General features: G+C 38.4%; 1 protein-coding gene across 8 annotated transcripts; it reads right to left on the bottom strand.

The window, feature by feature from the left end:
• Window positions 1–1,731: 1,731 nt before the first annotated feature.
• LOC103560648 (hyaluronidase 4) lies at window positions 1,732–25,662 on the bottom strand. 8 transcript variants are annotated; one of them, XM_070616476.1, is made up of 6 exons: window positions 23,819–23,861; window positions 22,285–22,496; window positions 13,356–14,355; window positions 7,278–7,367; window positions 5,592–5,717; window positions 1,732–1,923 (listed from the first exon to the last, which is right to left on the bottom strand). In XM_070616476.1, the coding sequence occupies exons 3-6, from the start codon at window positions 14,307–14,309 to the stop codon at window positions 1,909–1,911; spliced, it is 1,185 nt and encodes a 394-aa protein (XP_070472577.1). In that variant the 5' UTR covers window positions 14,310–14,355; window positions 22,285–22,496; window positions 23,819–23,861; the 3' UTR covers window positions 1,732–1,908. The 8 variants fall into 8 exon arrangements, with proteins under 8 accessions (XP_070472577.1, XP_070472578.1, XP_070472579.1 ...); XM_070616477.1 differs by having other exon boundaries at window positions 22,285–22,493; window positions 23,819–23,857; XM_070616478.1 differs by lacking the exon at window positions 22,285–22,496 and having other exon boundaries at window positions 23,819–23,854.
• Window positions 25,663–27,029: the final 1,367 nt, after the last annotated feature.

Below are 27,029 nucleotides of genomic sequence, written 5' to 3'. Positions count from 1 at the left end.
AAATAAATTTCCAATGTATAAGATCATGAGTTTCCCTCAATCTGATTGGACAGAAGTCAAAATAAAGTCTAAACAAGACAACTGTATTTTAGACAACTTTTGACATCAGCATATGAGAACTTCCTCATTCTTTTTTAAAACTGAATGCTATCCCATTGTACAGATGTTCTATAGTTCATTTAACAAGCCTCATATTGAGATACATATGGATTTTTTTCTCCCTCCTCTTTTTTTTTTTTTTGCAAATTATTTGTTGACAAAACCAGGATATTTGTCCCATAGAGTTCCCTAGGATCTGGATTTTGGCTATTATATCCCTGACATGTTGTTCTGCATTTTTTGTTCTTTATGTTTCCTGTGCATTGGTATAGGCCTGATCAGATTTCAGTTCAATTTCTGGAAAGGTTTATTCTTAAACTGGTGTTACATACTTCATTTAGGTGGTACGTACTATCTGATTTTATCTCTTTTTATGATGTTAGCGGCCCTTGAGGATCAGGGCCTAGGCCCATTTATTCATTGGGAATTGCAAAATGGTCGTGTTCCATCATACGTTCTTCCTTCATTGGTTTGAATGAGAAGAAACTTCCCCTCCTCCACTACTTGGTTACCTTGAGGCACAGTTCACACAGGAAACGTATAATACATGGTTGATTCTTTCCCTTTATTTACCAGTTTTCAGAGTAATGAGTTAATTCCTTAACATCTTCAAAGGTGGTTAACAAAGGTTTTTCTCTAGCATAGTTTTGACCTCATGGATTTAAATATATTTGATGCATTTCAATCCATTGCAGTTATTTCTTTAGTGATTCTCGAATCTTCCCTTCTTTGGCAGTGGGAGACTCTTTAAGTTGGTGCGAGAGCACTTTTGATACAATCCTAGGGATCCTCGATAGTATCCTGGCTTTATAGTATAGTAAGATATTCCAGACTCATCTTGTACATTTCCTGTCTTAGGCCTGGAATCAGACATTTTCCTAAGAGGCTCGGTTTCTTTTATGGGTAAATGATATTTAGATATTTAGAGTAGGAGAGTTAAAGGTACATTGTTAGTAGATCCGTTAACAGTTTTTCTTCCATGGGGTGAAAAGAAGCACTGACTGCCTGATACCAGGATCACTATACTTGTGGGTTATGCTTTTCTGTAAATTAGTAAAAAGAAATTTGGTACAAAACAAGTCTCCTGTATGTTCTGCTGAGATCTAATCAACAGATAATTAGTTTAAGTTTCAAGAGAAAAGGATTCAAAGCCTAGGTACTTCTGTGTGATAGTGAGTAAAATATTTTACTACTCTGAGTCACGCATAATTTCTTCTACTTCAAAATAGAGATAATATTACCTACCACAGCTTTTATGGGGACCAATATTGAAAGCACTTGCTAATGACAGCTGACATTTGCTAGGGGTTTTTTATGTGCCAGGTCTTATGCTAAGTATGTTACCTACTTGATATCATTAAATCTGTGTAAAAGGACAAAGGACCCCATTATTATCTCCTTTTCATAAAAGAGAACACTGAAGATTAGAGAGGCTGAGTGCTTGCTGTTTCCATGAAAGAAAGTCAGGAAGATCGTAAGAAGCTGCGCTCATTAAGCAGTTTAGGAGGTAGATGTCCTATCCGGGAACAGCGCGCCACGTTAAATCCTCAGAGAATCTGTAGCTGGAATATCTGCAAGTTGACTGAAAAGAACCAGGAGCAGTAGCCCAACTTCATAAAAAAACGCATCAAATTCGTGGTCAAAAGCTGAACGAATATATTTGGATCCTGTTACAATCAGAGTTACGGTGGAAAGAAAACGGCAACTGAGAGTCCAGACTGGGCTCTTTCACAAACTGGCTCTTTGACTTTGCCAAGTGATTTATTCTCTTCAGGCCTCAGCTCTTCAGACGAGTTAAACTATGTGATTTCAGAGGCTGGTGTGCTAGGATAAGAATAGAATAGCAATGCTTGAGAATGACTTTGCAATAACTCACTATTAGTGTGCAGAGTTAAAAAAAAATCTCTTATAAGAAATTTATAGCTTCTACCAATTCAGACTTTTGAATCATTCATTGATTTATTCATTCAGAATACTTATTGAGCACCTACTGTGTGCCAGGCACTGTAGCAAGGAGTGTTCTAGCAGTGAACAAAATGAAGTCTTTATTTTCCTAGTTTATATCCCGGTGAGGAAAGGCAGAAAATAAACAAATATGTAATATACGCTTTGTCAGATGGTGATAAATGCTCAGACTAAAGAATAAAGAAGGGAAGTCAATGGTGAAGGAAGGATCCAGCCCCAGTGCCTTCTTTGCTCTCCCTCGAACCCACCAGGCCCACTACTAAATGTGCACCAGCTAAGTCATTCGCCCAGAAGACCCTTTCCCCAAGTATCCTCATGGCGAACTCTCGCATTCAAACAGCATCTGCTCAATGAGGCCCAACACATGGAAAGCCCAACCTCCCCCACTCTGCTCTCTATTTTCTTTCCCATAGAGCTAACATATGACATAAATTGCTCATTTGTATGTTTAATGTCTGACTCCCTCAGCTGGAATGTAAGTTCCAAGAAGGCAAGGCTCTTTGTTTTGTTCAAGAACGCGTATCAGGGGCCAGCCTGGTGGCAAGTGATTAAGTTTACACATTCTGCTTCAGCGGCCTGGGGTTCGCCAGTTCAGATCCCAGATGTGGACCTACAGATGGCTTATCAAGCCATGCTGTGGCAGGTGTCCTACATATAAAGTAGAGGAAGATGGACACTGATGTTAGCTCAGGGCCAATCTTCCTCAGCAAAAAGAGGAGGATTAGCGGCAGATGTTAGCTCAGGGCTAATCTTCCTCAAAAAAAAGAAAAGAATGTATATCAAAGCCTAGAACAATGCCCGAGAAGAAACAATGCTTAATAAATTGATTAATCTACAAACTGATTAATAAGTGAATGACTGAATTAGGAGGGTGATCTGGAAAGCCTTCTCTGATGACGTGACTAAATAGTAAAAGCCTCACATTTAAAGATCAAAACTTAAGGAAAAGTGCTAATTAAATTGGCTTTATCTAGTTGATAGACTATTATGTGATCTTAAAATGATATTTAAATGATATTTATGAAGCTTATGAAATCGCATGAAAACTACTTACATGGTTAAGTGAAAAATGGAGGATACAAAAGTATGCCTATATTATTATTACAACCACTTAAAAAAAAGTCTTTAGAAGAAATGTGAGAAATAAATATACCAAAAGTTACCGGTACATGTTATAGTGATTATTGATGATCTCCCTTATTATTTTTCCGATTTTAGAAATTTTCTATAATGTGATTGTATCATCTTTCATGTGAAAATAAATTTAGTTCTTAAAAAGGTAATCTATGTAATGCTACCTCTCATTCAGGGTACTATAAAGACTTTCTGTTTTATTTGTATTTTACATTTAGAAATTACATCTTAACAATGTCAGTAACCTCTGACAAGCAGGGACCCAGAGTTGAAAAGAGCAAATGTTTCATAGAAAGACAAAAGAAGTGGAGGAGGTTGAATCAACTCTCATGCCTTCTATAATAGCATCGTCTATCTTGAGTTTACCTTCCAAGTAGACTGTCTCCAGGGGAAGGAAATCCTATCAACCGAACGTGCCTCTTTAGAGAACACAAGGCACAAGTGACTATCAATAGAACATAACATCAGAAAGAGAAAAGCGGGCGCTGGCCCAGTGGCACAGTGGTTAAGTGTGCACATTCTGCTTCGGCAGCCCAGGGTTTGCTGGTTCGGATCCCGGGTGTGGACATGGCACCAATTGGCACGCCATGCTGTGGTAGGTGTCACACATATAAAGTAGAGGAAGATGGGCACGGATGTTAGCTCAGGGCCAGTCTTCCTCAGCAAAAAGAAGAAGATTGGCAGCAGTTAGCTCAGGGCTAATCTTCCTCAAAAAAGAAAAAAAGAAAGAGGGAAGTTTTCTCTTAAGTGTTTCAATTAATTTGCTGATCAAGGGAAGATAGTTGAAGATTAGCAACATGTATTAAAAACCAAAGTATGCATGGGATGTGTTATTCCATTTACTTCTCAGAATAATTCACTGAGGAAGGAACTATATTACCAAGTTTCAGATGAAAAAATGGAGAATATAAATAACTTGCCAAGAGTCACACAACCAGATGGATAGCGAAACCATAATTCAAATTAGATTCAAACTGACTCTAAAACTGCTACTCAAAACTCCTATGTAAGGGTCAAAATATCAACTATTTCTTGACAGACCCCTTCCCAAAAGTAGTTCTGGGTCCTTAAATGTCATTTATTAAATTTTTTTTGAGGAAGATCAGCCCTGAGCTAACATCTGCTGCCAATCCTCCTCTTTTTGCTGAGGAAGACTGGCTCTGAGCTCACATCCATGCCCATCTTCCTCTACTTTATATGTGGGACGCCTGCCACAGCACGGCTTGATAAGCAGTGCCATGTCCACACCCAGGCTCGGAACTGGCAGACCCCAGGCTGCCAAAGCAGAACATGCGAACTTAACCACTATGCCACCTGGCTGGCCCCTATTAAATATTTTTTTAGTAATGATTTTTGCTTGCAGAACACATCAATCACATTTTTTATTAACATGGCTCCAGTTTCCAGATCTAGAGCAACGTGGGACTAGCGAGCATAAATACTATACGAAGCCCTTCACAGTGTTTAAATTGCCAGTCTGTAAGGGAAGAACTCATGGCGGGTGAAAGAGGCGCCATATTGGAACAGATGCTTTGGCAGTGGGTTGGCTACATCTCCCCTCGCGTCATCTCCTGCGCCCTCATGAGCAGTCGCCTCAGGAACTGGTTCTGCGCTCAGTGAGCCCAGGCAGGGAGCAGAAGCCTAACCTGGCCCTAAGGCTGGAACAGGAACTCTGCATTGGGCCCTCTTCAGGGAACTAGGTGATCGAGTCACACTCTGAGGTGACTCTGTCTGTTGAATCAGATAATTACTTAATAATCTGTCCTTAAGTAAATTGATAGCTAGAAAACCAGTCTTTGAAATCAATAATTTAATATTTACATGTATACTTTTACGGATATATGTTCATATAAAGATTAAAATATATTAGCTCTGGTTTAAATACCACTTATACATTCCAGTAAGAAAGGAGAGGGCATTGACTTTACTCCTGGATCTGGTTTCTTAGTTAAATTGGAGCCAAATAAAATAATATGTTCCCGTTTATGTTAAGTGACCTATATAGCGTCTACTTATAATACCTCTCAATGGATTTCGTAAGGGAAAAAAATTGTCATAAGTTTCATCTCTTCCCTAAGTGACTAGAGGCCACATACTTCCCTTTAAACCCAATTATCTCACAACTGAATGCTCTGATAACCTGCTAAAAACAGAGGACATAGTGTTATTAGTGAACCAGAAAAAGAGGGAAGCCCAGAGCAGCCATCAGCTGTCTTCATTTCTCTGCAATCGGCCCCTTCATATCCCTGATAACACTGACAGGAAAATTTCTCTGCCATCAGGGCCAGGTCTGTATCAGATGCTTTTCCTTCCACAATAAATTCTCCATCCTCGGAGGCCTCTATGTAGTAACTTGCAGGGTTCAAATGAAGGTAATCGGGAGCTTTCCACACCTTCCTCAGGCATCTCCCGTTGTTCCTGCACAGGTGGAGGCTGCACGCCTCGGCGGCTCGGGTCACGTTGACTATGTAGCGCCCTAAAACAGAGCTCACAAACTGCTTCACCTTTGTACAGTTGCCCTAGAAATGTAGAAACAAATGGGTTTTAGTGTTTTTTCTGGTACTGATAGCGTTAGAGCATCTAGGCCCACAAGGCAGCTATTAGGACTTGATTGAAACCTAAGGGCTTGGTCCCAGTTGGTGAACTCAGGCTCAGGCACTACGACAAAGGGACCCTGATCAGGAAGAGTGAGCGGCTGAAGGGACAGTAGATGGAGAGCCTGTTACAGGAGGGCTAAGCAACTGAGCTTGCAAGTGGGTCCCAGAGTCAGCATATGTGACCTTGCCTTCTTCCAGTTTACATCCTCTTTTTTCTCCTTCTAGCTCCCAAGATAATGGGTGTGAAATAAAAGTGGAACAAATTAGTAATCATGCCAGAGCTGCTGTCCTCCAGCCACCTTTCAGATGTGTGGTACCTTTCATGGTTTTCTTAGAATCTGAATCGTCATATTCTACCGATTTATTGCTGACACAACATATAGCCTTCTGGATTTTCCTGGTACTTGTGCTCAATAGCGACTTCTCTGGGCTCTATCCTGTATATAATTCAAACATAGGAAAGCCGGGAAGGCTGACCAGGTCATTATTTTTGTGGTTCCTGTTATGTTCTAAACTGAGGCCACCTGGTTTGTGCACTCGGCTTCCTGATGAAGCTCTTCTCATGTCACATGTGCTGGAAGGGAAATATCACACTGGAGAGTCAGGATTGATCCTCACAATTCCTACCTAAGTCTCACATGTGGACAGAGGAGACTTTTAACCTTATATTGTCACAAATAGTTTCATGAACGATATCTCAGTAGCGACAAATTGAGCCTGTGAAATTCTAAGAATAGTATCAGATCATCATGAACTTGCAAAAAGTTTGATTTAAATGAAGTGTTTAAGATACAAATATTATAATTCAAGGCAAACTGTATTACACTATAGAGATATAAACAAACAACATCTGGAAACACAGAAGAGATCGTGATTAATGCGGATTGGGGAAGACTTCTGAGTAAATAATATCTGAGCTGGGAGAAATTTCAGGAGACATATAAGTCTTATTTTAAATGCTATTAATTTTTGGCTAATTTCTCCACAGAAGAAAAATAAGTTCAATGTGGAGATTAAAAAGTCACCATCTGTTTCAACTTCTCAATATAGGATATAACACATTTTATGTAGTGATTAATACAAGGGCTCCAGAGTCAAAGTGTCTGTAATGTCAGCTCCATCACTAACTAGCCTAACTAGCTGTTACCCTGGATAGATTTCCTTATCTATAAATGAGGAAGCTAGTCTCTACTTCCTAAGGGTTATTATGACCACTAAGTGAGTAAATCCAAAACAAGAAAGCACTTAGCACAATCCTAGCATATAGTGAATATTCAACAAATGTCAATATTATAATTACTCTCTTAACAAAAGTTAATAATATTTATGAGCTCCATCTATGCATCAGGCACTGATTTGAGCTTTTATTCTAAAGCAAGTTTACTGTGCAAGCCACGAGAGCTCTTATTGCAGTGAGCTCTATAGGAAAACAGAGCAAATCCTTGGAATAATGTTAACTATACCTTCAAGGTACCAACTTACCTCAGATGAAGTTAAATTCATGTCTCCCCAAATAACAAAGCCTGCAGCTCCCAAGGCAGCGCTTTCTCCAATGGTACTGATTAGATCTTGCTAGATGAAGAGTAGAGTTTGTTACTCATTTGAATACAAAACAACCCACCAGAGACTAGGATTGGGGGCTGAGTTCAATATAATAGGATGAAACTACTCTCCACTTTCTTCGAGTAACGCAAATGTTGAATGAACTAAGGCTCAAAAATGACACTCTATAATCATATGGAAAAAGTATTAAATATTTTTAAAGGAAAAGTTACATTTTGCGAAACAGGATATTATTCTGAAGACAATTAGCCTGTGAATAGCCACCAAAAGTTGTTTAATCGAAGCTTACTAGGGGCATATACACAAAGCAGCTATATGTATATGACTCAGAAACAGAATCCAATAGTTTAGGAATGCCTGGAGTTCCTCTTAGCTAAGTTCCTTTTCCAGTTTGCAACACCCCCCTGAGAACTTCACCTCTGCAGTGACTCGTGTCATTTGGATCCAAGGCCAGGCAAAGGAACACAGTGTTAAGAACTTACAGGCTCTCATTTGGTCCAACCCTTATATTTGGTCCCTGAAACTATTTGTCTTTACTTTTCAAAATACTTGACTTAATGGGGTTTATTTATGACTCATCGAGTCATGCTAAGGTTGCCGGAATTTTCTCCATATGGTTAAGATAGATGAAAACAAAATTTCAGCATGGGGAATTTTGGTTTTGTAATCCTAAAGGATTATTGTTTTAGTGTTTAAAGATTAACACGGATCTAAGCCATTTCAGAGGGAAATTAAGAGTTGAATGTATGCAGTTGGTTTCCTAAATTAGGTTCCTACAGGAGGTTTCCTAAATAAGTTTGTTAAATTATAATTTGTTTCCCCACTGTTTAGGACACTAAGCATTTACCTCTTATGCCAATGGTGAATTTCCATCAGTTATGTGCTGGAAAATGTAAGTGGGTGATTTGGTGGAAAATAAAAGCAGAACTTCTAAACTATATTTTGCCTGGGGCATTATATACTCAAATCAATACTTGAGAGAGAAATGTCCTTATCTAACACTTTTATAGTCCATTGAAATTAACGGTTTTACAATTTCCGTTTTTAAAGTCTTTTTTTCTGGGAGATTTTCAAAAAAAAGAGGAGATTTTGGGTTAAACTAATTTCCCTTTCAGGCTCACATCCATTTCCATTTCCCATGACCGCAATGTCTGCTGAACAGGTCAAAGCTGAGATGACAGGAAGGGAGGAGTTTTTGTGAGGCTCAAATGAGCTAGTGTAAGTGAAATGGTTTTGAAAATTATCCATGATACGATGCATTTGGGGCAGAGGAAGAGGCAGCCACGCAGTGCCTGGAACGAGGACTCTGCTGGGTCCAGGTCCACTGCCTCTTTTGGCAAAGACCTAAGGGAGCAGAGCTCCTCCCTCCACTTACTTTGAAACTTCCCTGAATACAGTGATGCCATAGTCACATGATGTGATCAGAAGGGCTGTAATACCCCAACGGCCTTCTATGAATTCCTATTACGTGTGTGTTACAGTTTTTTCAGCTGTCTCACAGTTCTTGGATATTCTGTTCCTGTGTTTTTTTCAGTCTTTGTTCTTTGCTCTTTGGAGCTTTCTATTGAGATATCCTGAAGCTCAGGGATTTTTTCCTCAGCCATGCGCAATCTCCTAACAAGCCCATCAAAGACATTCTTCTTTTCTGTTACGGTGTTTTTGATCTCTAATATTTCTTTTGGTCCTTTCTTAGCATTTCCATCTCTCTGCTTACGTTGTCCCCCTGTTCTTGCATGCATCTACTTTATCCGTTAGAGCTCTTAGCATATTCATCATAATTGTTTTAAATTCCCAGTCTGATAATTCCAACATCCTTGTCATATCTGAGTCTGGTTCTGAGGCTTGCTCTGTCTCTTCAAATTGTCTTATTACCTTTTAGTATGTCTTGTCATTTTTTTCTTGATAGCTAGACATGATTTAGTTTTCTTTTGATAAGCAGATAGCTCATCCTGGGTACAACCAGCTGCTATAAATAGCCCTTCAGCAATGAGCTAGTAAGATGCGGGGGCAACGGAAGGCTTCTGTAGGCCTATGAGTAGGCCTCAATCTTTTAGTGGGCCTGTGCCTCTGTACTATGAACTTCACAAGTGGTTTTCAGCTGTTTTTTTACCCCCACTCTGAGGTGGGACAGGCTGGCTAGAGGAGGCTAGAGTTGAGTATTTCTCTTCTCCCACCTGGAAGGCTAGAGCCACCTAGAGCTGAGTATTTCCCTTCTCCAAGTCAGTTAGGCTCTGATAAGACCCTAGCACGCTTAGCTCTGGTTAAACAGTTTCTCCTGAGAACAGACCTTGTTAAGAAGAACAGAATGCTCCAGAATATTCAAAATGGTTTCTTTCCCCCTCCCTCTGCCAGATGTAGGATGGAATTTTTCTCCCATATTTACTGCACAAACCTGGTAGAGATCCAGGAGGTAAAACTCACAAAAGTGCCCCTCCGCGCCCATCACTGGGTCCCCTGGAGTTTTCGTCTCTCAGACTTGTCCACACTGAGCCACCAGTAATTCATCAATTACAGTTCAGGTTTTCCTACTCGGGCACTGGTTCCCGCAGAGGTTTCTGCTCATGGGTTTCTGATCTGGTAAGTGGTGATTCTCTGTATTCACCGTCTGTCTCTACAATTTTGAGGGCAGCAATTTGCCCTGTGTCCTCACTTCTCTTGTGAGTCTAAGAAGAATCGATGTTTTCAGTTTGTTAACTTTTTACTTGTTAGGAAGAAGTGGGAACTTCCTAGTTTCTTATATGCCAGACTGGAAACCGGAAATCTCCCATCAATTCCTTTGGGTTAAGGCATTGTCATCAGAGGAAGGAGGGAGACATAGCATTTACATTTTGTATTTATAGGTTATTGATTATTAATCAGTTTTGATCAACATTTATAGGTTATTGAGGTTATTGATCTCATATTCAGTAAGTAAGGAAGCTACAGATGTTTGTGGTGAAAGCTATACATTCTAAGGTTGATATCAGGAGAGAATGTTAGTTTCTTCCCAATGTGTCCTTTAGTGTCATTATCAGAGAGAGTTTATTGAGACTGATTCAAAATTGCAAGTCTTCATGCGCCTGTTGACTGGAAGTGAGCAGGCAGCAGAAGATATTAATGCAAATTTCTCTACCAAATTAGCTTACTGTCCCTTAGCTGAGAGAGGGGTCCTGAATGAATCACAGAGCAGCCGTGTTTGGGGGACCGAAAAAGCAAGAGCACTAGTCAGTGAGGGAAGTCACAGGTAGGATGCCTCTGAGAGTAGATTGGGACCACCTGAGAGCATGAGCCACATGAATGATGTCGCATGAAAGGGGAAATAAAGGAACAGCGCATGAAGTAATGGCAACAAATCTCCCAGGTCCTAACACAGTATAGGACTGCCTTGCCCTACTTGTGATTTTCGGCTTGAATCAAGGTTTTGGAAGTAGAGGGTGGGGGCACCCAGAGGACTCATTCTCCACACTTGGGTTTCAGTCCCTAACACTTTTATCATAGTGCATGTAAGTAAGGTACCCACTGTGGGGAGCTGGAGCACCACTAATGAGCTCCCTTTGTGTGTTACCAGAGGGAACATTAATTAGTTATAGAGATAAACATCTTTAAATCTACAGTCAAGAAAACTCCTTTCATTATTTTTTAAAGCATAGCATCAAGTTGTATCTCAGTTGTATTTATGTATAGGTGGTAGGAATCTTCTGCATGGACTGGGGTGTTAATGCCCCCATATCACCTCCCAGGCGGTGGCTGCTGACTGAGATTCCATTCTTAGATATTCCCCTTTCAAGTTGAAGACTTTGACACCTGTTAAAAAGCGATAGCTATACTACCTATATTTTTGTAGTGCTTCAAATTTTCATATGTTTCCTCATTTGATTTTCGTAATACTTCTGCTAGGCAGTTAGGGCAGGTAATACTTTCCCATTGTGTAGATTAAGTCAATGAGGTACTGAGGTTAAAAGATTTGCCACTATTGGTAAATTATTTTTCTAATCCTATTCATAAGTGTGTGTATACACACACACACACACACACACACACATTCTAAAATGCAGATATCTTTGGGAAAGTCAGAAATGGAAGCCATTACTAGTCATTTACAGTTTGGTATAAATGAATATCAGGTTTTTAAAATTTTGTGGGCAGATTTTTATGGAGGATAGGGTAAAGGGGTGGGTAAACTGATGGTTCAAAACACTTGGAAATACCTTTTAATTCAGAAAGTTTTGGGATTATCAAAGAAAACTGTTTAGAGATGAGAAACCTGACTGTTGTTGCTTGTTCCCTTAGAACAGAAGCATCTCTGAGGTAGCTATTCAAGAAGGAAGCTTACCCTGGATTTGCAGAATGTTCAGAATGTAGCAGTAGCGTAAACTAATCTTTTGAAATGAACACTTTGTCCCTTAAAGTTTATTGTTTCTTCCAAAAGTAACTTTATTACCACTAAAGAAAGGAACTTGTGTGAGCCAAATATAGAAAAGGAAAAGAAATTTCACAGAAGAAAGTGGTATTTAACTTTCAATTTCAGAGTCAAGACTATTTTGTAAAGATTTAGATAATCCTTTAAAACCTTCCAGATAACGTTAACTATGTGTCATTCTCAATCATTTGTTGCTGAGTTTTCTAGGTAGTATGAATATCAGTTCACAAAAGAGACTCTTTTCTCTTACTCATCTCATTAAAGGCGTCAGAGGCACAGTATTCACCAAATCCCGATACTGCGTGTGTCATTTCTCCTTGAGTAAGCTCTACGCTCTACATGCTCCACAGATGCCTCCTGCTCACGGGAGAGCCCTCCCCTGAGTGCTTCTGAGCCTCCCCCTTTGGATGCCCAACACTCAGAACGTCTTTGTATTTTAATACATGCTGGTGAATTAAATTTTGTGATGGTGGAGAAAGAAGAAATGCCTCTGTTAAAATTTGACAAACCCTTGGCATCCAGTTACATCATAGAATACTACTGCTTCACAAATGTGAAAGTCTGAACAAGTCCCAAGTCTTCTCATCATAGAAAGTATACACATAATTATCCAAGTCCAAAGATTACAGCAGCAACTACTTTCCCTAGAAGTTTCCATTCAAGTGACAAGAGTAGCAAAGGGAGAAGAAAGGAGAGAAAATTGGGCTGAAATTTCGTCTATTTTAATAGTCACCCTTGTGGTGAGGTTTTTGACTACATAAACGACTGAAGTAAAATAAACGGATAGAATAAAACTTCTATTTGTAAGTTTTAACCTAGAGTTACAAAAACATCTACTAGTGATGAATTTCTTATTGAATTTAGAAACTCACACCACTCTTACCTACTTTCCATTTGTTGTGGTCATAGAGTCAAGAATAAACCAGATGGCTATATCTATAGATTTGCCAACTTTGAGCAGATTTGCAACTCACTTATACCTTTTTAAAAAACATCTAAAAATTTTTGAATTGTAGTATAAAACACATAACATAAAATTTACTCTTAACCATTTCTAAGCGTACAGCTCGGTAGTGTTAAGTATATTCACATGTTGTGCCTCCCTTACATCTTTTGTTAAGGCTGGCATCATGCATTAAAAGGAAAACAGTCTTTTTTCTCTTGACATTTTAGATGGTGGGGCCAGACAGAAACAGGGATGCCTTCAATTCCACGTCTACATGAGTAAGCCAACTATTCCATTTTAAAACATCCTCTCTGATTTTCCAACCTGTCTACCACCAACCATTCTAATAACCCTCCAAAGGCAGATTGTAAGGCAGTGGAATCCACGCTAGGAGGAGGAAGGAACAATTGCCGATTTGCACTTTAATCCCTTCCCCCTTATTGTGGTCCTTAAAAGAATAATAATGAAGAAGATAATCAAAATTCAGTTTCCATAGATGAAGAGTCTAAACGGATGACTAGTCAAAGGAAGAATTATGCTCCTATCTAACACCATTAAGATTGGGAAGTCTTCAAAGAATATAATTAACAAAGAAATGTCTCTTTCAGAGATAGGGAGGAAATCCCCCTATCTTTGGCAAGAGTTGTCTTACCTTAGAAAGAAAAAATAAAGGTTCGTCTCTGTAGCCTAGTCTTGTGTAGACAAATACAGGCAGAGCATAATCGTGGGATGTCATGGTGGAGATCCTCATGGATTCATGCACCCGAAATTGCGAGAAGCGCAAAATGTTTTCGCTGTCTCCAAGAGATTTCCTGACACCAATAGAAGGATATAAAGCAGCACTGCTGTTCCAGAGCCAAGAGAGCTCATTATTTCTCAAAACTTCCTCTTCTGGGCATGACCCAGTATAGTTTGGGTCATAAACATTATAATTGTGGCAATCAGGATATAAATAATAACCCCAAAGGCCCTTGGGTCGGCTCTTAATTCCCAATTCGATGGTTTCCTTCATAAAAGCTTTTGCACTTTCTTCAAAGGTTGCTTTAGCTAAATATTCAATATCAGTAGCTGATACATTCTCTTGCATATCAGAAATAAGCTTTCTTGACTTCTGTCTGTAGACATCTTTTGTGTTCCAGTTCCGGGCCCACTGGGGTCTCCAGTATTCCCAGTCTATGACAGCAAGTCCACTGAAATCTTCAGCAGGGATGTAGTAATTAATATCTTCGTCAGCTTTTTCTAGGTGTACTTGCAAACTTATGTTCTGGGGGAGACCCCCGTTAACAGGAACCCCCTGTGATGTATACCATGGATAGTAGCCCAATCTGTTGACATAAAATATAGTGACATTTTGCCCTCTAGCCTTGGCCAGTGGGCTTCCAATCACCTGAAACATTTTCAGATTTAGTCTTATATTATATTTTATCAAACACTGATCTGTTGGAGCATTCCATGCAGCTATAAAAGGTTTCCTTTGATAAATTGGAAGTCGGGCAGGTTTTAGAGAAGAGATAGACTTCAGAATGAAAAATATAAGCAGCCATGATGTGAGATGTATTGGTTGAACAACACAAAACCTGAATTGTCCTTCAGATAACAGTTTCATGATAAGAAAAAAGTCTTATCTTCTGTTTTAACACACTCTGGAAGACCTGTGAAGAGATTTAATTTTCTGTTAGTGATAATTTTGAAGAAAAAGACTCAAATATTGGATGGATATTACTATTGGTGTTATATAGCTATATTTTTAAAGTGCGTTTTATTTAAAGATCTTAAAGAGGCCTATAAATAAACAGAGATATAGATGCAGGTGTAGAGACCTAGCTTCTATTCAGGGGCAAGCAACGCAATTCAACACATATTTACTGAGCATCAGACCCTGTGTTCAGGATACAAGATGAGTAAGATGTGGTCCTTGCCCTCAAAAAGGCTCATGAGCAAATAAAGATGTAAAATAATATTCACTATCATTTTGGAGCACTCATCAAATCCCAGGCACTGTGCTTAAGTACTTTATAAATATTTATCTCATTTAATCTTGTAATAACTTTTTATTATTTCATTAAACAAGCCAAAAGGTCCAGATGCTTTCCCAGCCTTCCTTGTAGCTCGGGTGCTGCTATGTCGCCGTGGCCAGACAGTTAGGTGCATCCTATTCTACACTTTGAATCGAGATCTTGGGAATCAAAACGACTGAAAGGGGGTGGTGCCAGTGGTGACAAAAATTCCAGTGTCCAGGATAGGCAGTGCATGTGGGGGCATCCAGAACCTGACATCCATAGTGTTAATGTCAAGTGGCAGAATTGTCCTCATAGGACAGCACTTTTCTGCTCAAGTCAGTGAGGTTTTCTTTTGGTTGCTTACAACCAGGAACTCTGATTGACAGAGGTTCTTTCCACGGAACCTGCAGCTTGTGTTATTTCCTCCAGTGAAGCCAATCACTGTCAACTGTATGTTGCATGTAATTATCATTTTTAACCACCAGGTGTTACCAGCCAAACTTTATAGCATTTCCCAGGCCTAAGACACTGAGGTAAGCAAAAATTTTAAATAATTTATAAAACATCATTCAAAGACATTTAAATCCTAAGTAAATGGATATACACAAAATGTCGATTTTTAAGAGCTATGAAGGTAGATATTTTCTTCCTCTGTTCATTGAATAAATATCTGTACTCTTTCACAACACAAAGATGAATAAGATCACTCCACTTAGTAACATGAAATATAATAAACTGAAGGTATAAATTATGGTTTGAAGAGAACAGTGTTTTCAAAAGAATTTAATTTTATAAGTACAAAAAGAGTTGTGGTCCTCAATATGGCCCCATATCTTTGATCATTTTATTATATTCTGCCTCAGGGTAAGAAAAATAGATTTGGATATGTGATCATTAATAGGAAAAAGAAAAGCTCTTCTTTTCATATTAGAGAAGGCTGTATATATGTACAAAAAAAAAATCTATTCTACCAGAACACTTCCTGCTTTCAGTTTTATTCAAAACATAGCTTTCCACTGATTATTGTTTCTTCTTTGGTCAGCCCCCTCATCATTGCCACAGAATAGCTTCATTCATTTATTACAAAGTTACCAAGTGATTCTTTTCTCCTATCCCAGAACATTATTATTTTCCTGATTCCAGTTAATGGAAGGTACACATTGCACGGCGGGTGGCAGGCAGAGCTCCTGATAAAACGTATGGATACACAACAAATGCAGGCAAAATAAATAAATAAAATTTGGTGCCTATGTCTTCTGTTTGCTGTGCGTCTCAGGTTTCTGCTTCCCACACAGGCAGCACCCTCTGTCATGCTGCTAATTAAACATGGCTTGCTAGGAGGAGATCCCTTCACTGGGCACCTCCCAGACACTTTTCAGTCCCCTGCCCCCATCAGGCAATCATTAGCTGTCTGCTTCTCCCACCCTCCTTCCTTTGCCAGGGAGCCTCCCAGGCCTGCCCTTTCCAAAAGTGCCCTTTGCTTCTGAATTCCTCTAGACTCCTTTCCCTCACCCCACCCACGCCACCAAAATCCCCATTCCTGGGCTCTACTTGTATCTCAACTAGCTGTTAGAGCCTCGCAACCTGTGCAGTTATCCACACTCAACCATGAGTCACCAACAGCAAACTTCCTTATCTTTCTCCCTTGCCCCTCTCATAATCTTCCTGGGAAGGTTTGCTCCTTTAAACAAATCTCTACTTGATGGAACTTTGGGAAGAATTCTCACGCTACTGAGGGTAGAGATGAGTGGGGAGTTTAACTTGGACTTCTCCGCTAAATTTTATCAGCCAATTTTCTCTTCTTAGGAGTAAGGTTTGTTCCGGGGACACATATGAAACACTAGTTCTCTTCCTTCAACAGGGAAACTTCTGGGATGACATTTTGAAGGCTCCTGGACGAATGATTTCCAGCAAAGTGAAACATCTGTGAAAGGCAGAGGGTAAATGGAAGGAGCTTTCTCCTCAGATGCCTCCCCTGGTGGAAGGAAGAGCCACAGTGAGGAAGGTGTGGCTGCTACTGCTTTGACCTTGGCTTCACAGTTCTGACCTTCTTAACCCACTGAGAGGGGAAGGTGACAAAAACAATAGAGAGGGCGGACTGCCTTTTATCAAGCAGGCCTCGTACCTCACCTTGTTCCAGTTCCCTGGTTCTGACAGTGAAGGACCATGAAGGAATGGGGTCCTCTTTGAGGAGAGAGGCCTGCCCTGTACAGATACGAGAGTCTGCAGAGAAGGCTCTGCCCCCTGCTTATTCCTCTTTCCTCTCTCCCTCCTTCCCCACAAAAGCTTACCTGCTCATGATAAATTTTTAAAAAAGCAACCCCCACATTTCAGAAGCTGGCCATACTCACAGCTGGGCCAAAGTATTCTCCTCTTAGAATAAACAATCTCACAAAATACCAACCTCAAACAAATTTAGCAATAGGATGAAACAGAGCATGACTACATTCTCATCTTGTCTAAGTACAGATAAGAACAAGGTCATTGTGCAACCCACAAAATACCGAACATCCCTCTCTCTTGCTGTATGAATGACTGTCATTCTTTACCCAATCAAAGGAATGCCCCTGCTTTCTGACAACATCCAATCTAGAGAAAATTCCCATTTTCTTAGACCTCTGCCAAATCACCCAACTAATACCTAAATTTTATAACAGGTTCTTTCTGATCCCTTCGTGCTGAGACATCCCACAGTTCCCCAGGGAGTACATTTTCCCTGGCTACAACAAGTAATCAACCCAATTCATTTAACTGCAGGTGTGTTGCTCGTGGTCTTTGGGGCACTGATGACTGTGTGAAGGCAGAGGTACTTAGTGTGCAGGAAATTTTTATTGAGCACCTTCTATGTACTAGGCTCCTGTTCCAAGTACTAGGAATACAATAAACAGAACAGACAAAAACGCTGCCTTCACAGAGCTTAAATTCTTGCAGAGGGAGACAGACAATAAACAAGATGAGTAAATAAAACATATAGTACATTGGAAGGTGGTAATAGCAAAGAAAACAAATAAAGCAAGGATTCATTTGAAAGAGGAAGTCCTCAGTGAACCGAAGGAGGAGTGGAGAGAGCCTGGAGGATGTCTGGGGAAGCATGGGGGAAAAGCAGGAGCAAAGGGCCTGAGGCAGGAGCGTGCCTGCCAGGTTTGAGGAGCTTCAAAGGGTCCAGTGACTAAGTAAAAGGGACAGAGAGGTAAGAGAGGGTCTTGTAGGGCCTTGTTGGGACTCTGGCTTTCACTCTAAGTGAGATGGGAAAGAATTAGAGAGTTTTGAGAGAAGAATGATATGGTCTGACTTGGGCTTAACTGGATTCCTCCTGCTGCTGTGTGGAGGCAAACCTGGAAAGGAAAGGGCACAAGAGAGAAGCAGCCGGAAGCCTGGAGGGAGGCTCTTCCAATAATCCAGGTTCAGAGACAAGAGCAGTGCAATCCAGTTATTTAGAGGAACTGCACAGTATTTTTAACAATCGCTGCACAGAAAAATAATAACACTATAAATGAGTAAGTTAATCCTGCTAGTTTTGCTTTAATTTTTTTTTTTTTTTGAGGAAGATTGTCCCTGAGCTAACCACTGTGGCACTCTTCCTCTATTTTGTATGTGGGACACCACCACAGCATGGCTCAACGAGCTGTGTGTAGGTCTGTGCCGGGTATCTGAACCTGCGAACCCCGGCTGCCAAAGCACAGCGTGTGAACGTAACCACTATGCCATCGGGCCTGCCCCAGATTTGCTTTGACTTTGATTGTCACTCTAACTTTCTGTTCTCATACACTGAACATCGTTTTTCTTTCACATGGCATGATGATCCACATTGGTCTTTAACATTAGAGGGAATGCTCTGGGAAGGCTTTTAAAAATATACACACACACAGCCCTCTTCATATTAACGTATTTGTGGAAGGAATTAATTTTCCTAAAGTACAATTCTTCTGGGGTTTTCTTTTATGATCTTAGGATTTTGTTTTCAAAACTTTTAAGATGGCAAGTGTCTACCCCTAAATCCATAAGGGTTTAAAAAGTTATCCTGAAGGTCATGATCTCCGTTTTTACTGAAATTAAAAATGCGATGTTTTATTTCCAACCCTTAAGGAAAATACTGACAGGAGTGATATTTTGTTGCCAGTAAAAAAAATACGTAAATATTTATCAGAATGGAAGACAGAGCGGAGCCACTGAGTTCAGAGCTGCGTCCTCCGCTCTGCAGAGCTGATTGCTAGCCTGCTTTCTAACAATAGCTTAGGAGAGCAAAAGCAGATAATAGGCTTCCTTTTTTTTCTCTGAAGGACATTACTGCCTTAGTCTGATTGTAATCAATGTCCTATCCTGATGGTTCTTACATTCTTCTCTCTTGGAATATCAATACCGTAAAAGCTAGCTCTAAGCGTTCCAGCAGAAGAAAAAATGTATTTTAATGGATAGAGTTTTCTCAATTAAGTTTTTCCCATACATTTTTCTTAAAAACTCGGTGCCTATTGGTTTACAATATAATCTACTATGTGATAATTTCTTTAAGCCCCACAATGCATCATTAGGTACTGAATTTTATTATAACTCTATTTCATGTCATTATCAGAGAACACTGGTGTCCCTCCGTCTGAACAGCTTTTAGAACTACTGTGTTATCTTCAGTGTGCAAAACTGCTTCCCTTCCAGTCTTCTTAAAAATAAGCATAAGTTTTGTAAATACATAAAAATGACTATTTCAGTGTCTCTTGGGCTAATGGAAAATTCACTCTTCAGTGTGGAAGGCCACATTTTTTATGAAGTGAAAACATTTTGCATTTTAAGAAATGGAATCTGAAAGAGAATATAATTATCTTTATATAAGAGTATATACTTAGTCTTTGTCAAAAAGTATTACTTCTCCTTTAGGACTTGAAATTTCTTGCAGCCAAGATCAACAGCTTTCTTGGGAAAGCACACAAAGTCTTGGGACCACATTTTGAATAAAATGTTCTCTCTGTCAACCTGTTTTTAACTAAGCTCCTTAAAATAACATTGTTGATTTAAATCCTCAGTTTTCTAATTAAAGTTTTTAAACTGTAAACCAATCTAGTGATCTGAGAATATTTTTAACTCCTTTCAATGTCCATAGTCAAGATTATAATTTAAAATACCCCATCCTCCCCAAATATGGCCCAAGCCATTGACCAGAAGAGCTGGGATACCGGGCAGGGTAAACAGACAAACTAGGAATCGGGAGCTGAGGCTGAACCTTAGGCCTGAGGACTGGAATGATATTCAAAAGTCAGGAGATTTTTGAAAACAGGAGAGTTTGATCCAGATTCTCCAGATCCTAGATCTCAACATCAGGGTGCAAGATTGAGTGGAAGGTCAGGCACTGGAGAGGCCAAAGGTCATGGCCAGATGACATTGTTTTGTTTCAGGTTAATGTCTTAATCTCAAATTCTGCCTCAGTCCTGACAGGAATGGCTTGGAAACTAGAGTTGACCTGACTTTGCAAATGTCACCCATCTCATTGTACAAGCAGACATGTCTTAGCAAGGTACAAAAGTTGAGCAAAGTGAAAAGCCAGGCATGGACTCCAAAGTGTGCAATGAAGAAAGAGTAAAGGACTATGGTACATTCCTGATGAAACAGAAGATTAGAAATTTCTATCTGAATTACAAAACCTTTCACCTAGAAATTCTTCTTCTGTGTTTCTCATTGCTGCATTGTCTGTAATGACCAAGGTGGGAAACAAATGTCCCTCATTAAAGGAGTGGTTAAGTAAATAATGGCTTTCCAGACAATGGAATACTGTGCAGCTGTAACAGAATGAGACTGCCTATGTATTGATATGAATATTCACCAGATTTTATAATTATTCTTTAAAGTTTATATTTGTTTTATACGTGTGTCTGTATATGTACTTAAAATTTTTAAAAAGCAAAATATATATAGAATGCTGCCATTATTTTTCTGAGAAAGGGAAGTATGTATATACTACATGCATATGTAGCAATTTGTGTACTGAGGAATTTCTCTGGAGGGGAACTCAAGAATTGATTACATTGCTTAGCTCCAGGAAGAACTGGATGACTGAGAGAGAGAAGTGGCTAGAGTTGGGTAAGATGCTTTGGGAGGCAAGTTCTTTTGGGGTACTGTACCATGTTGATGTAGCAGTTACTCAAAACCATTACTTTATTTCAAAAACTAATAAAACACAAAAGAAGATGCAAACTGATTTGACTACGAGGAATCAGTCATGGCTTCCTAAACAAGGTAACATCTGAGTTGGATTTTATTACAAGGATCATTTTTTATAATGTTATTTGAGAAAATGATATGCTTTTCTGCAATCTGGCAAGAAAATCTTTTTTTAGGAAATGAGAAGCGTTTTTTGTTTTTTTGTAGTTGAAGTAAACACCATCAGCCAGAGCTTTAAGTTACCACTCTATTCTGACATGTGGCTATTAAGAGCTGATTATGGGTTGGTTAATTACCTATGGTAAAGGAAAACTAATAGTGATTAATGGTTTAGTAGATATTCAGTAGGAACACAGAAGATAGGATTCAAGAAATTGATCAGTATTATTAGGCAGCACAAAAGGCAGGGCACAATACCGGTGCGTTATTTATTACAAGTGGAAAAATATGCTGTAGAGTAATAGGCCTTCTCCAATTGTAAACAATGCAAAACTCTAGTTACAACAATACAAGTATTTGGAGGAACTGGATATGCAAAAGATGCTTTGGTTGTTCTTTCTTGTTTTCTTGACTATGTATTAGTTTTGGTGACTCATCCAACCTAATTTTAAATATCTCAGAAAACTGGATTTCACCTATTCAACTCCAGATCATTTTTCTTGGATTGTCTTAAGCACTTCAATTATCCAATTATATGAAGATTAAATTCTGACCTTTTTTTTTAATTCTTCAATGTTTATGGCATTATTTTTGTTTCTTTATTCTTCCTCACACTTTCCTCTTATAAATCCTTTCTCAAATCTTATTGCCTTCCTTGAATTCTGTCCAACTACCTTGGTGTGTTTACAGCACAAAAAAGAAATCTCAGTGTAGTATAACAGAAGTCAGTAGGAAGCAGAGGTTAAAATTTTAGACTCCAAGGCTAGTTACTATTATCAGCACACTAGAAAATGTTTCATTGTCTCACTCATTCCAGCAATAGTCATTTTTTAATCTTTGTTGTTTTAATTTTTATTGTTTTAAATTTCCTTTCCAGCAATATTGTCTTTTTTGGGCGTGACATGGGTATGATGATAAATACTCATAGTATTTTATATATCCAAACATACTACTGATGTCTATTCTTTGCCTACGAGCTGAAGTCTCAGCTTTTGAAAATTATGCTTATGAACTACAACTTAAATTCAGATTTTTAAATTTATGAGTATGGGATGGAATCTTGCCCACCCACCCCCATTCTTCTATGCTTCTCTGCTACTCTGTAGCCCTCTGGCTGACATTTTCACACAAGACAACTTTTCTAATCAAGATGGCAAGTCCTCTGAATCGAACTGCTCTCTGGACATCTCACCACGATGGTCTGACCTCCTAGTACTCAGTAGATTTATGCTTGAGTTTACAATGCCCTTTGACCTTGAAACTAATATTTCTTACCCGAAGTATCCCTGTCAACCTTCAGTAAACTTGACTATAAGCTTCAAACCCATGAAAATTAAGCAATCTGAAAAGGCTGTGGCACATGAAGAAAGTCAGAGTTTGTTAAATTATGTTTCCATGTGTTTTTCTTCACTTTTTATGTTCAGATCTTGTATGAGGATATCTCACATCTCCTTCTAAGGCAGTGGCTTCCACTTCAGGTACACCTGCTGGATGAATGATGAAGCTCTTGATGTTGCAAATGACTGTGCCAGTTAGACTAATCTCCACCAGGTCTTAATAATAGATAGTATGTATCGTGCAACCAAGTGGATTATGCTTTGTTTCTTAAAAAAAATAAACTATTGAGATACCAAATATACTAGCTAACTAATCAATACTTTGCACGCATTTTAAAGAGATCATTAGAGAACTTGTTCTCTGCTTTGGTTGCCCATTCACACTATATGAGAACTGTGTCGCACTTTGTAAAGAAAGTTGTTTCTGTATTAATTATAGTTCCATATGCTAACCATAAATGTGGCTTACCTTTTCATACAAAGACTTTTTAATTCCTTAAAAATAAAGTTTATTTATTCAAGAACATTAATTGCATGCAGTCTAATTATACAAACCATATAACTTGAAAATATTTTGAAATGAATTTTTATTTCCAAATGTAACCTTGAGATGGTCTCCTAATACAATCGGAAAATTCAGAAATGTTCCAATCACAGGTTGAGGGTGGACTAAGGATGCAATAAGGTTGTTCTGGAATGCCTACAACAAAGGCAGAGTAATTATAGCCTAGGATAATAGCCAATTCTTGAACCACCCAATATAATTTGTCTAAGAAATAGTGCTCCTTAAGGAGTGGGATTTATTTTTTTCAAATATACTCGATAAGAGGGAACATGGGATTCATTCATTTGGAGTTATTATGAACATTGGACCTATGCTTAAGTGAAAGGCATTATTCTGTGAAAAAGACAACTGGAGATTGTTCCTGTTAGAAATTCACAGCACCTACTATTCTATTATACGTAGACAAGTTCAAGGAGTGTGCTAAACTTAGGAGACTAAGGTTTCAATAAACAATTAATTACAGATAATGAGGTAAGTTTAAATATAACTTTAATTACTGAATTTTCTAAAGCTTTTCCCAAGAAAAAATAAGGTTCACATAAAAGTTTGTTGCTATGAAAATATGGTATATAGTATGATTCTCAAAAAAAAATCATGAAGAATACGAGTCCTGAATCTCTGCACATGAATTTTTTATAACCTGTTATTTTTTAGAATTTTCTTAACTTTCTCCATTTAACAGCTATCCAACTCTTTGCTTGTAATTTACTTAAATGTTAAGAAACTGTGAGTGCTTCAACAAGAGGTCTTCCTTCCATCATCAAACTGAATTCTAATTTATAAACAAGGCTGAAATAGATCATGTGACAAAACTTTCTTAGATAGTACTACAATATCAGTATATATCATAAGATAAGTACAGTATTCCCTCCTTATCTACAGTTTTGCTTTCTGTGGTTTCAGTTACCCATGGTCACCAAGATGGGGGAGCAGATGATCTTCCTTCTGACATGTAGTCAGAAGGTCAATGGTAGCCTGATGCTATGTCACAATGCCCATGCCATTCACGCCACTTCATCTCATTGCATAGGCATTTTATCATCTCACATCATCACAAGAAGAAGGGTGAGCATAGTACAATAAGGTATTTTGAGAGAGAGATCACATTCACATAGCTTTTATTACAGTATATTGTTATAATTGTTCTATTTTATTATTACTTGTTGATCTCTTACTGTACTTAATTTATAAATTAAACTTTATCATAGGTATGTATGTATAGGAAAAAACATAGCATATATAGGGCTCAATACTATTGTGATTTCAGGCATCCACTGGAGGTGTTGGAACATATCATCTGAGAATAAGGAGGGACTACTGTATCTTGATTAACAACAATTCTACGTTAAAGTTAGTTACACAGGAGCTGCCAGTGAAGGAGTTAAAAAAATCAAGTTTTATGGCCTAAACTATCTTATTCAACTCATGATTTTTCAGATCTTTCTCTTTACCTTTGCTATACGTAGCCACAGAAGTACACAGCTTTTTTTCTCCATCAATAGGAAACTTTTTCCTTCTTATTAAGGTACCATTGGTTTATAAAATTACATAAATTTCAGGTTTACATCATTATATGTCAATTTCTGTGTAGACTACATCATGTTTACCACCCAAAGTCTAATTACTATCCATCACTGTACACATGTGCCCCCTTTTACCCCTTTCGGAAATATCTTGACTTTAAGATTTTCGCTCTCCAATGGATTAAATTATTTAAGATTTATCTTTCTCCTATTGTTTTGCTACTTGTTATTTCTTTTCTGGAAAATCTAAGTCTATCTGTATGTATTTGTATGTATATATCCTCTTCCCAATTACTAAGAGATTTTCTTATTTGAACTGCCTATTGGTTATCATCTCTAAATATTCAGTGCCTGTATTAGTATTTGGGGAAAAAATTTTAAACCTATATTTATGACAAAAAATACCCATTTTCTGAGAGGATACGTATTTCCTAAAAAATGCAATATTTGTTCCGAATAACAGTCTTCTAATACTGCCCGTCATGGTAGGTATGATAACTATGGAACACGTCTTTGAAAACTTCATTAAAGATCATGCAAAAAGAAAATCTGTATCACGTAAGGAAATGCACTTATACTCTAAAGAAAACCATTTATGTCTATAAGATTAGCATGAGGAATTCTTCACAGCTATCAATTATAAAAAATATTAAACTTGTCGCTCTGTCATAAAGCCACATGTTCCTAATGCTTATCAACAGTTAGTTTACTAACCCGCTTTGGGGAACACATTTGATGCTATTGTAAGTTAAGTATTAGGTGATGATAACAAACTGCAACATACTCCAGAAAGCTGCTTTTCGGAGAAATTGTACATGTAGAGGAGAAATAAAACCAGGCTTGAATAGTTATTAAAGTGAGAATCATTTTTAAATATAAACTTATAATAAATAACTGAAATTTAACACAACTATCCATGACAAATGTATTTTTTAGGGTGCTAGGTTCATAAAAGCAAGCTCACATTTTGAGAGGTACCATATTTGAAAAGTAAATAAAGTAAGTTAGGCCAGAAAAGAAATTGCGGTCTTCCAAAAAATGAAACAAAATTAGTTTTTTTTCTAGCTCCTCTAAGAAAGCGTATTTCTAAAAACAGTCCTTAAATTTTTTCAAACAAAATAAAAAGTATATTTTACCTTTGCTTTTGTTTGCTGCTGGTCCTTTAGTCACCTGATGCAAAGCAGAGGGTGAGTGGCGAAGTATGCCTTGTGGCGGTTCAGAGAAACATGTTATTACAGGGGTGACTCAGTGCTCCAAGTTACACTGGAGGCCGGCATTAAATCTCTTTATAACTAAAGTCAGACTCTCTTAAAAGCATATTGGTATAAGTGGCCGTTGCTTTCTGAAAACACCCCAATTTAAATTCACTTTAAATGTAAGAAGAAAGAAAGAAAACTTTGATTGAGACTTTAGTTGGGAAATAGAATGGTAGAGAAAACTTTGTATTTAAAAAATTTCCAGATTAAAGAAAAACAACGGGTCAAGTGCTTTGCGTACTATGATATATATTATTTTAAGAATAGGTCCTAATGTGCTATCCTTGATGATAATGGAATAATTAACTGTTAGTGGGGCATTAGCTATCATCCTGAGTAATACAAGATTAATTTACCCGAACTAATGGGTCAAGGTGATGTACTGAGCACAGGTATGTACTGCTTCATCTTCAGTACACTATGAAGCTGAAAACAAGAAGCAATGACTTGACTCAAAGACTGAAAATCGATGAAATTGAATCAGAAATTTAAATTAAAGAACAAATCAAAACAGCAGAAAGTTATTCCAGAGGTATGAGCTGTCCCTTCCATTGGAGGGAAAAACCCTCAGCACAGAGAGAACAGATTCAAAAAACCAAAGTGCATGGAGGACTAATTATCAGAGCAATCAATTAAATATTGCTTCCAGTATAGCAGAACCAGTGAGACCATTCAACTTCCCAGAGGATGTAGAATGACAAGTAGCAGAGTCATTAGACCCCAGGACATTTAAATATAAGAAAGATCTTCTTAGGCAGGGCTCAGAGTTTGACAGTTGGACCGCATACAAACACGGAGCTGAACTAGATAGAACCGGGGGTCTCCCCAGCAGACATGGAGGGGACAAAAAAGGAAAGGCTGCTCAACCCACAAGGGAATTACACTCCTCTTCCATGATAATTTTCTCCTTACTTTGATGATTGTGAGGGTTCCTACCAACCTGCCTGTTATCTGCTCGCAAACTCCAGATGGAATCTTACTTGTCAGAGTGCCTCAGCTCCTCCCAGGGCTCCAGTTCATCCTCCCATCCAACATAAGAATTTTGAGTAAACATAGCCAACAAGTGAACTATGACAGTTTTTTCAGTCATTCCGGTCCTTCATAAATATAAATGGATGACAAAGATTCACCAAACACTAGATACAGACCAAAAGTATGAAAGAGAAGAAATGAGTAAAGAGAATAACTTATCCCAGAGGAAATGGAACAGAATAAAATGAATAACAGTAACAATAAAAAAAAATCTAATTGATATTCTCAGAGAGATTTAAGAAGCTGTTGAATCCACAAACCAAAACAAGGTTACTATGAAAAAGGAGAAATCACATTACACACACAA

This window comes from Equus przewalskii, chromosome 4 (genome assembly GCF_037783145.1).
Source record: "Equus przewalskii isolate Varuska chromosome 4, EquPr2, whole genome shotgun sequence".
In the NCBI taxonomy this organism is placed as follows: Eukaryota; Metazoa; Chordata; class Mammalia; order Perissodactyla; family Equidae; genus Equus; species Equus przewalskii.
This window is presented reverse-complemented; position numbering and strand designations above follow the sequence as displayed.

What these genes read in the sequence shown, in the direction of transcription:
- LOC103560648 (XM_070616475.1), bottom strand. Translation starts at nt 14,309, where the DNA reads ATGAAACTGTTATCTGAAGGACAATTCAGGTTTTGTGTTGTTCAACCA. An exon ending in CTTTATTTTTTCTTTCTAAG is followed by an intron (nt 7,368 to 13,355) that starts GTAAGACAACTC and finishes CTCTTCATCTAG; the next exon opens with CAAGATCTAATCAGTACCAT. An exon ending in TGAATTTAACTTCATCTGAG is followed by an intron (nt 5,718 to 7,277) that starts GTAAGTTGGTAC and finishes CTACATTTCTAG; the next exon opens with GGCAACTGTACAAAGGTGAA.